The 11,134-nt window shown below is 35.7% G+C and overlaps 1 protein-coding gene across 1 annotated transcript; it reads left to right on the plus strand.

Annotated features, from left to right (window-relative positions):
- The first annotated feature begins 511 nt into the window (after positions 1-511).
- Positions 512-5,550, plus strand: LOC143235721 (achaete-scute homolog 1-like). The gene is made up of 3 exons (XM_076473933.1): positions 512-1,705; positions 4,350-4,952; positions 5,261-5,550. The coding sequence occupies exon 1, from the start codon at positions 923-925 to the stop codon at positions 1,655-1,657; it is 735 nt and encodes a 244-aa protein (XP_076330048.1). The 5' UTR covers positions 512-922; the 3' UTR covers positions 1,658-1,705; positions 4,350-4,952; positions 5,261-5,550.
- Positions 5,551-11,134: the final 5,584 nt, after the last annotated feature.

An 11,134-nucleotide genomic window follows, 5' to 3' on the forward strand; every position in this document is an offset into this window, starting at 1 on the left:
TGAGATGCTCACGAGATGGCGCCACAAAAGAGGTAGAAGTTAAATCTGTACAAAGTACGTTCGGCGCGTGCCAGTTCAGTTGAGTAAAAGACTCGTGCTAGGCGCGTGCCAAAAATGAAATTTATTAACAAGCTTGACGTCTGTACGCAGAAAATGGCCTTGGCTTGTAGCCAACAGGTAACATTTCCTTTTCAAAACTTCAACAGTATAATTCTCAAGTACCACTGACAGCCAATTTATTCTATATTTATTTCGGAATAAAAATAATAAAATATTAAACTGCATAAAAATTCAAAACCGAAATTACCTAATAATTTAATGTATAAACGAACATAAACATTAAGTTGTTTGTTTTTTTTGCTTCTGTTGACGTTAGTCAATATATAGTATAAACTTTTTTTTTTCAAATAATAGCAGAATGCTGTGCAACGGATAATTCCTTCCTTTTAATATCCTTGGGTTATGTTGTGTGCGTAAGGTTAATATCCTTGGGTTATATTACGTGCGTGAGGTTTTGCCGATTCTTCTTCAAGCCCTGTGGGCATTCGCATGCTGTTTGATGCAGAAGCCCTCAGCCACGTGTCTGGCTCGCGAAGTCAACTATGAGACTGGTGATAACACAATAGAAGACGTCTAGAGGTGGAGTCTGTTATTCATGAAGATCGGGTTTTTAAGTCGAAAGACCTTTGTGAGGACAGACACACTCCAGCGCAACTGCTTCCAATAAAGAGGACTCAGCGCGAGCTTGAAGAAGTATATGCTGAAAATAAGTGTTCAGAAACACGTGCAGTTGAGCGGTAAATACGAGAGGAGCACCCATCAGCTGTTGCTGTTCATAGCTCAAGAATAGTGAAAAGGAAAGGAACTAAAGTGATTGCAGAAGAAAATCCAAAGACTTGGTTGATAGCTTTCAAACTATAGTATGAACAGGTTTCCCAAACAGACTCAAGACCCATTCCCACCAAAAGAAACGTTGAACAACATCGTATCAAGAGTCGAAATGTCGCCAGACACATTACAGAGTTCGCGAAAAATTTCTCTCGACGCGTTGAACTACTCTTTACCTTCCAGACCAGCCACTGTAGCCAGGAGAAACCAACGAGAGAGAAATCGAGTGAGATTGGTAAACCTGGGCTTTGCGAATCTTAGACGACACGTGCCTAACAACGCCAAAAACAAGAAAATGAGCAAAGTTGAAACGCTAAGATCAGCGGTGGAATACATCAGACAGTTACAGAAACTTCTATCTCAGGATGATGACACAAAACACCAAGAGGAACAGGGATACTTCCAACTCTCTGACGCAGGCTACATCCCACACACAGAAACAAACATCACCTGCGCCACAGATCACGGAAACTTGGCAAGTTCTCCTTGTTCTAGCGTAAACTCCGATATACTGGTCGCCTATGAAAACCGGGGGTTTGAAATTACTTTAGCCAACGGAGATTTGGAATATGATAATTTGCGACCGACTAGCGCGTTCTGCTACGATCCAGCGCCATCAGTTATTCTGCTCGGATCTGATAACCACGAATTACACAACACTGACTGCTACGAAGGCGATGTTTGTCAATTTCACCGAAGTTCTCCGAACGTTGCAGACGTTACAAGATACTCGCTCGAGGAAGATCGTGCTTTTCACGACGGCTGGTAACACTTAAAATAACCCCTCGCTCATTTATTGCTTCAATAAAACCAAAAGGTGAGTCAAAAATGAGTCAAACTGGTACTTGTTAGCCATAGAACTTAAAATGGTAATTAACAATAAAACGAGGAACACACCATTTTTATGATGGCAAAAAAAGTCAGTAAAGTCAAAGACCAGTAGGTTCAAAACACCATTGTTTGTCAGGTTCATTATTCGATTTCACGCAACGTTAACCGTTTCTAATTTAGAAATAACACTATGTAACAAAATTTTTACTTTTTCTTGTTCCTTGCCAGAAAGTGTTATTTCCCAATTGCTTGTGCCTAAAGTAAATAAAAAATACCTATTTTTCTCTTCAAACTTTGCTTTTGTGACCTGAGTAATGAAATTTTCAAATTTACCCATTTTCCAAAACATTCCAGGTAGATTCAGTGCTGAGTAGCTGATAGAGAATTTTCTCTAACTTACAAGAATTCTCAAGAACTTTCTAGAATGTTTTAGAACTTACGAGAAATTTCAAGAATTTTCTAGAATGTTGTAGAACTTACAAACATTTTCAACAATTTTCTAGAACTTTCCATAGTAATATATATACAGGGGCTCACTACTCACCACTTCAGTTTAGTTCTAGCTGCCTAAGTGAACACATAGACCTAGCTGATTTTATCAGAGATGGCATCAAGAAGCTGCAAGTATTCTCCAGACGCATTCTGCTATTATGTGGTCAATTTATGAAAACAAGAGCGAAAAAGTGCTCTGTGAAAGTATCTGCTAAAGTGTTTAAAGCCTACAAGGCATATTTCGGCATGTCTGTTGGGAATCAAGACAAACCCTGGGCACCTCATTTTACCTGCGAGCACTGCAAAAAAGCTCTAGAAGGAAGACGGACAATTTTTGTTTGCTTGAATAGTAAGATTTTATATTATACAAATTTTGACCTTTTAAAATTTAAATATCTTTTAATTAATTTTTTTCAAATTTCCAATAGTATAGAAAAAATATCACATATAAAATACTTTGCATGAACTTCTTACACATTAGTTGTGGATGAAATAAATTTATTCTTCATAATAACAATTTTATTTTGCTCTTTTGCAGGATGGTACAAAGGGAAAAAGAGAGTCATGAAGTTCCCTATTCAAGAATTTGGCGTGAACACACTGACCACTCAAGCAATTGCTACTTTTGCATGGTGGACCATTCCAAACGTCGGGCTAGCAAGAATGCATCTGCTATCATGTATCTTGACCTTTCATCATCCATCCGTTTGAAGTATGATGAGTGTGACTGGGAGGTTATTGGAGACTTTAGAATGATGACAATCCTGATGGGTCTCCAAGGAGGCTTTACCAAGTTTCCCTGTTATCTTTGCCTTTCGGACAGCAGGAACATCGTAGCGCACTACATCAGGAAGCACAGGCCACAATGGACTCTGTGGGGAGGCACAATATCAAGTGTGAGCCACTAGCGGACCTCTAGAACACTGACTGCTACGAAGGCGATGTTTGTCAATTTCACCGAAGTTCTCCGAACGTTGCCGACGTTACAAGATACTCGCTCTTGGTCTTGGGTCTCATGAAACAATTTGTCACAGCTCTTGATAAGGAGTCTGCAGCCCTCAAGTACCTTTGAGACTTCTTCCTAAGTTGTCTGAGGCAAAGGTCAAAGCTGGTGTCTTCGTTGGACTACAAATAAAGAAGACCAAGGAGTGCACAGAATACCCCAAGAAGCTCAGTAGGAAGGGAAAGAAAGCTTGGGGCAGCTTTGTCGCAGTGGTTCGGGACTTCTTGAGCAATCACAGGCCGAAAATTATGTGGAACTGGTTGAGGCTCTGATGAAGAACTATGGCAAAGTGGGCATAGTATGAAAGTCCATACCCTTGACGCTCATCTTAATATATTCAAGGAGAACATGGGAGCGCACTCAGAGGAACAACGCGAGCGCTTCCACCAATATATACTAGACTTTAAACGCCGTTACCGAGGAGCGTATAACGAAAACATAATGGGAGACTATATTTGGGGACTGATACGTGAAAGTGATTTGCATTACAGTCGCAAATCTCGAAAACCTACTCACTTCTAAACATTTTTGTATAACTTTAGTATAAATACATGTAACTCTTGATTCATATATTGTTTTATTCAGACCTTATGTAAATGAAAATGTGAAAAATTGCCCGATTTTACATAGAAAATAGGTTAATTTCTAAATTTCATTATCTAGTTCACAAAAGCAGTTTGAAGGAAAAATGGTCATTTTCTGTACTTTTACAACATAAGCAATTTAGAGATAACGCATACTATCCAGGAACAAAATTTGTGTTATATAGTGTAATAAACAAATGGGGAAGACAGCTAGTCTACGTCACTGACATCCACGGTTCCAAATTGCGGATCGTAATCCCATCTTCTCCTTCATAGTAATCATTAGGCCAGGCTAGGCCCAACAGAGTGATAAACTAAAAAAGATGAAGTAGAGAGACACATAGAAAGACGAATAAATAGATAGGTATTTGATGGTAACAAATCATGAGTAAAATATTTGGAAATTAGATAATGACTGTTGATGTATGAATTATAAAATTCAAAATTAAAATAAATCAAATCATTAAGTACGCGTCTAATTTTTATTTTAAGTTTGTGAGATAGCGTACGTATATATATGTATGTATATGTATTTTTGGTTTTGCTTGCAGCCCGAATTTTTGGCGGAAGTCTCTGGTGAGAAGGATTTCAACTAGATCTGTTCTAAAAATTAACGCCCTTCAGTGGAATAGTGGATGATCTATTGACTTCCAACGCTAAAATTAGAGGTTCGATTCTCCGCGTTGAACACAGCAGATAGCCCGATGTGTCTTCGCTCTGAAAACACGCAAATCAAACTTAACAACTCAGTCCAATCACAGTAACAAAAGTAAAACCAAAAACAAAAAAAAAAACATGGGAAAGTAGTCGAGGGAAAAGAGGGGTTATAACGGGTCCTAAGTCATCACGTGGTATTTCTTTAAAAAAAAAAATGTTTATATGTTTTTCCTGTTCTTTTAAATATAATCAGTTTATAAAATAAGAAATAGCTTTGGTGTCTTCAAGGTGTAGAATAAAGTTAATTGATCTTTGTTTAGCTGTTATTTAAATAAATATAGTTCTTGTTGAACTTCGTGGTTAACGACAACATGATGAGAATATGTTGACATTTTCGTCGCTTCGTATAAAGATTGCCTACGGACGAGAGAAGAAAATCGTTGAAAGATGTATTTTATTCTGTACAGATTCCAAGAAGAAGACGTCAGTGATACAGAGTACGTACTGAATCCACTGTGCTTCTTCTGAAAAATATTCCTTAAAATGGAGTAAACCTTATCGTATGTTGTCCAACTAATATATCATAGCATATACTTTTTAACACCTTTCCTGTACCATCAACAGATACTGTAAATTGAGTCGATTAATAAAGTTAGAGGAAAATTACACTTTAGATAATTATACAGGTTTATGTACTAGCTCCGAAGCAGTGGCAAATGCGAAACAATGGTTAAGACATATTTTGTTTTTCTTACGTTATTACTACGTTTTGATTAACGGAGAATTATTATTTTTTATCTTCTAGAAGACGGAAAGGACGAGTTTTGACTGGCGACGAAGAAGTGAGCGAATGATTTTATTGACAATCGCTTCACAACGATATCGCTAACCCTTTGGCTTTATTGTTTCAATCACCTAGATCGTAAGACGTTTATAAACGTTGATCCGGAATGGTTCTAACCATGTAGATAAGTGAAATGTGTTAAGATACGTAAGAAGATTTGACAATCTAAATCTGTGGTTCAAACTATTTAAAATATGGCAAAATATTTGTTTATAATATTTTCATATAAATAATAAAAAAATATGCTTGAGTGAAATTATAAGTCTCCAATCGTTGTAAGTTTTAAATAAAAATATTCTTAGCTTTTTGTTTTGAGTTTTTTCGTGAAATGTGAAGGAAAGTATAAGCCGTTGTTTGTGAGAATCGAATCCTGGATTTTAACATTGTAAGTTCGTAAACTTACAGCTGACCTCTTGTCAGATGGTTGTTGATGGGAAAAACAGTTTACGAACACAGATTTGTACACGTATAATTTCTAGAACAATCCATGGATTATAAAACTAAGACGGAAAAGCTTCCAGATCCAATTTCAGTACAGATTATTATTTCCAACAAGACTCAAAACTAATTATCAAAAATTGGATAAAATAACATTTTGTTTTATTAAAATATTTTAATGTTCGAAAACAGGAACATAGGAATTTACATATTGTTCACCAGAGAAAAAAATATAGGCTGAAAAATACTTTAGAAAATAGTGTATAAGTTAGAAAGTAATCGTACATATAGTTACAGAAAGATAACTCGTAAATATATTTCAGTAACGAAATATTATCATGATATCGCCCGATTCATATTTCACTACAATTAAAAAAACATGTCGCGAAACGAGCGCCTGATGATACTTACAAACATAATTTACCAAAATAATAAGACCAAGTACTAAATGACCAATGGATAGGTAATAAAATGTATTTACTTATTTATTTCAAATAACTTTAAAATTGGTGAGTAATAGTTTATAGAGTACAACTATCATCGAATAAGATTTGTTTTGAAAACACAAAGCTACACGAGGCTAACTACGATAATTTAGCAGCGTAAGACTAGAGGGAAGGCAGCTAGTCATCACCATCCATCTCCAACTCTTGAGCTAATCCTTTACCAACGAATAATGGGATTGGCTGTCACATTATAGCGCCTCCACGGCTGAAAGAGTGAGTATAGTTTGGTGTGAGAAGGATTCAAACCCGCGACCCTCAGATACACATTATACCATGCTAACGAGCGCCCTAACCACCTGACTATGCAGGGGCTCATCGACTCAGGAAGAATTGGAGTGTAATGGTAGTGTGATCCTCGTTTTATTTTTAAATTCTTGACACTAGACCTACACTGACTCGTGTGGAGAAAACGGAAACTTTCAACTGATTTTATATAGCCAAAGATATGTTACAGAATCTTATTTATTTCAGATGAAAAAAAAAAAAACACGATAGATCGTTTGATTACATTTCGTAAAACCTGTTTAACGTTCCAAGGGTACGGCATGGTCAAGTGATTAGGGCGTTCGACTCGTAATCTGAGGGTCACTGGTTCAAATCCCAATAACACCAATCATGTTCGCCCTTACAGCCTTGGGGGCGTTATAAGTGACAGTCAATTCCAATATCATTGGTAAAACAGCAGCCCAAGAATTGGCGATGGGTGGCTAGACTGAATGCCTTGCCTCTAGTCTTACATTGCTAAGTTGGTGACTGTTAGCGCAGATAGTGCTTGTGCAGCTTTGTGCGAAATTCAAAACAAACAAACAATACATTCTAAGTAAACTTTCTGGCTTTATTAACAAATTTATATTAAGAAATTAATACGCTTTGTTTTTCATCGCTTCAGAATATATATACACATATATTTTAATCAATGCGAATTGATTTTTCTAGTCATAGAAACAAGGTTACACTGATTATACTCTTTGAAGAATTAATGATAATTTATAGAATCATATTAATCGAATACAAAGAACTACTTTCGTAACTAAATCACTCAATATTTAAACTCTAGATCGTGGTTTTATCTTCAGTGTTATAGAAAAAGAAGAAACAAAAACGCCGTAAATCTAATATACAATATTTATATACCAAATGGTGTGATGTGCATCGGAAATCTCAGTCACATTTATAACACTCGTATATCATTTAGTAAAATATGTACATACGAAAAATTTATCAGATTTTGTCGTTTTTAGGATGGTCTGTAATTTTTCTCTTATCTGAGCACAATATTTCAGTATTTTTGTAACTATAACTACGCTTATTTTAACGGATTAAACCGACAGGGTATGCTTTACACACTTTTGTGTGTTTTTGTGTTTTTTTTATAGCCAAGCCACATTGGCTTATCTGCGGAGTTGACCGAGGGGAATGGAACCCCTGATTTTAGCGCTGTAAATCCTCAGACTTACCGCTGTACCAGAGGGGTACATGTAATTTTATATTCATCATTAAATTTTATATCAATGCATGTATTAATTTTTGGTAATGAAGCTAATATAACGATAAAAAACTTTTAAATCTCACACATGAAATCAGCTATTATAACATATTTTGGGTCAATTTTTTTAACAAAGGGCTCAGCATGACCAGGTAGTTAGGGACGTTTGACTCGCATTCTCAGGAGCGCGTGTTCGAAAACCCGTCTCATCAAAAATGTTCGCCCTATCAACCAGAGTAAAGTTATATTGTTACTGCCAATCCCACTATTCGTGGGTAAAAGAGTAGTCCAAGAGTTGATGGTGGATGATGATGACCAGCCACCTTTCTTCTAGTCTTACATTACTAAATTAGGGACGGCTTGCGCAGGTAGCCATCGTGTAGTTTTGCGCGAAATTCAAAACAAACAAATAACGTATTTTAAGATATTTTAGAAAATTTACTTTAAGACTGTGATCTTTTACTTAAGGATTGGATAAACTGTTCTGTAAATTAAAATTGATAATATTAGAGATAGTGTTAATATTGAATCATACAGAAACTAATTACTAACAGTGTTTCTAATGACGACATCGACCTACTAGTATTGTAACAGTCATTATGTCAACAGAATAATGTAATGTTTAAAATACTGAAACCAACTAATTCATAGTTAACAGGAAGTGTTAGATAATAAAGACCGACTAACATAACAACAAGTTGATCGACTACGGTGAGGTAAACTACCTAATAATCCTTTTCACACTTATTATATTGGAGAATGTGTTATTGACTACAGCAAGGAAAATCACGCAACATTCCTTTTTCATACTAACATCGGAAAATGTGTTTATCAATTGGGTGAGGTGAATGACAAAACCATCCTTTGACACAAAAATGAAGACAATAACCAAATGAAACTAACAACATGGTTAAAATGATAATGTACTAAATATATACAACTTGTAATGACTTGTTTTTGTGCTTCATACATGAAATGAACTTCAGAAGTAATTTTAATGTATTTAAAAATATGGTGGCGAAACAAATTGATAATAATAATTAATAATAATCAGAAAGGCGCCAATGGAATTAGATGTTTAATTAGAATGGTACTAATAGGATTAGATGTTCAATCAGGAAGGCAGCATTGGGATTGAATGTTTCAAAAGTAAGACACCAATAAGATTAGATGTTTAATCAGGTTGGCATCAATGAGATTAGACGTTTAATCATGAAGACGCCAATGGAGTTAGATATTTAACAAGCAAAAAAAAAAAAAGACACCAACAGGATTAGATTCTTAATAAGAAAGACACCAATAGAATTATGGTTTGATGTCGAACTAAAATAAAGACAAAATATTAACATTCCCATATTCATGAATATTCTAGAAAACAGATTACAAAGGTTTCCAACTCCCGAATGTATAAAATACACCATTAAGATTAAAAGTCTAATTAGGAAGCTGACAATAGAATCTGATGTTTGTTTTTAGTATAAAACAAAATAAAATATCGAAGTTAAACAGTGTTTGTGAAATAGCTAAAAAAATAACTTTCGTTAATATGTTTTTGTTTCTTTTGCGCCACCATAATGTGTATTTAATGAATGCTATAAAATCTTCTTGAGATCACGTTTGTGTATACATATTTTAGGTGTCATTGCATCCATGGCATTCTCATGTAAACACATACATTAATGAACAGAAAACGTAGCGTTACGCTAAGTTGTTGTTTTTTTGTCTTATGAGTTCTACTACACGCCTAAGGATAACAAAAGAAAAACGTTTGAGACACTGTTCTTTAATATGTTAAAAATCGGTCTCGTTGCTTATCACGTCTCATGCGAATTGATAAGATGTTAATATTAACCGCCCTATAAGACAATAATCTGAAACAATAAAGACATGCAGGACTCTAGAAAAAAAAATAATAAAGTGAGAAAACGATAAGTAAATATAAAAGTCTGAGAAATGAGTGAACAATACAAGTTTCTCTAATGCCATAAAGGAACGTAAAGGTCTGTTTTGGAATTTCGCACAAAGCTACTCGAGGGCTATCTGTGCTAGCCGTCCCTAATTTAGCAGTGTAAGACTAGAGGGAAGGCAGCTAGTCATCACCATCCACCGCCAACTCTTGGGCTACTCTTTTACCAACGAATAGTGGGATTGACTGTCACATTATAACGCCCCCACGGCTGGGAGGGGGAGCATGTTTAGCGCGACGCGGGCGCGAACCCGCGACCCTCGGATTACGAGTCGCACGCCTTACGCGCTAGGCCATGCCGGGCCCGTAAAGGTCTAAGAATACAAGAAAGAAACTTATGAATCTGAGAAAAAAATAAAGAAATGTAACTCTGAGAAAAATGTTCGAATTTCATACAACTTTCTTGGGATTACAGACGAAAGAGTATATAACAGTGAGGATAGCTAAGAGAAGAATCAATTCATCTAATCATTATAATTAAAAACTGGTGTATTAATTAGCTATTTTCATCACTGGGTTCTACTTTGAAGATATGGCGGTAAGTTCAGGGTTAGATCTCTGCCCTGAAAACAGTAAATAACTAGCTCTGTGTGGTTTCGTTCTAAAACAAGTATTACTTGGATACTTTTTAGTTCTGATCCATGTAGATGGATTGCTTTGACCAGAGATTAATAAGAATTCCTGTAAACAAATAAAAATAGTCAACTAAGTGACGTAACAAACCTCTCTTGTCCGAACTTTGGCATTAACTGAAACGAAACTTTGTCTTTTAAACACACACACACATATGATATACGGGTCCCAATTTCGAGCATTTTAGTATCGTAATAATTGTTAGTTAATTTATATTTCTCACGAATTTCTTTACAAACTATTCAAAATTGTTTATTAAATGCTTTAAGGTAATTTTATTTTATGTTTGTATAATACTATTCAAGACATTCAATTTGTACAACCTGCAGTTTTTTGCAAATCTGTATTAATCTTTAACTAGGACTATTTATCTCTAAATACATCTAATGTTTGTTGTACTAGCTAAAACACCTTAACATTTTGGTAAATTTTGTTTGTTTGTTTTAATTTCGCGCAAAGCTACTCGATGGCTATCTGCGCAAGCCGTCCCTAGTTTAGCAGTGTAAGACTAAAGGGAAGGCAGCTAGTCATCACCACCCAACGCCAATTCTTGGGCTACTCTTTTACCAACGAATAGTGGAATTGACCGAACATTATAACGCCCCACGGCTGAACGGGCGGTCATGTTTGGTGCGACCGGGATTCTAACCCGCGACCCTTAGATTACGAGTCGAACGCTTTAACCCACCTGGCCATGCCGGGCCTTATATCTAATGTAATTGCATTAATGTTTTTAAAGACAAAAATTAGAAGCAAATTGGACAAGGTTGTCATAAATGTTTGAACTGCTGTTTAGAAACATCTAT

Source organism: Tachypleus tridentatus, chromosome 2 (genome assembly GCF_004210375.1).
Source record: "Tachypleus tridentatus isolate NWPU-2018 chromosome 2, ASM421037v1, whole genome shotgun sequence".
Taxonomy (NCBI): domain Eukaryota; kingdom Metazoa; phylum Arthropoda; class Merostomata; order Xiphosura; family Limulidae; genus Tachypleus; species Tachypleus tridentatus.

What these genes read in the sequence shown, in the direction of transcription:
- LOC143235721 (XM_076473933.1), top strand. Translation starts at nt 923, where the DNA reads ATGAACAGGTTTCCCAAACAGACTCAAGACCCATTCCCACCAAAAGAA.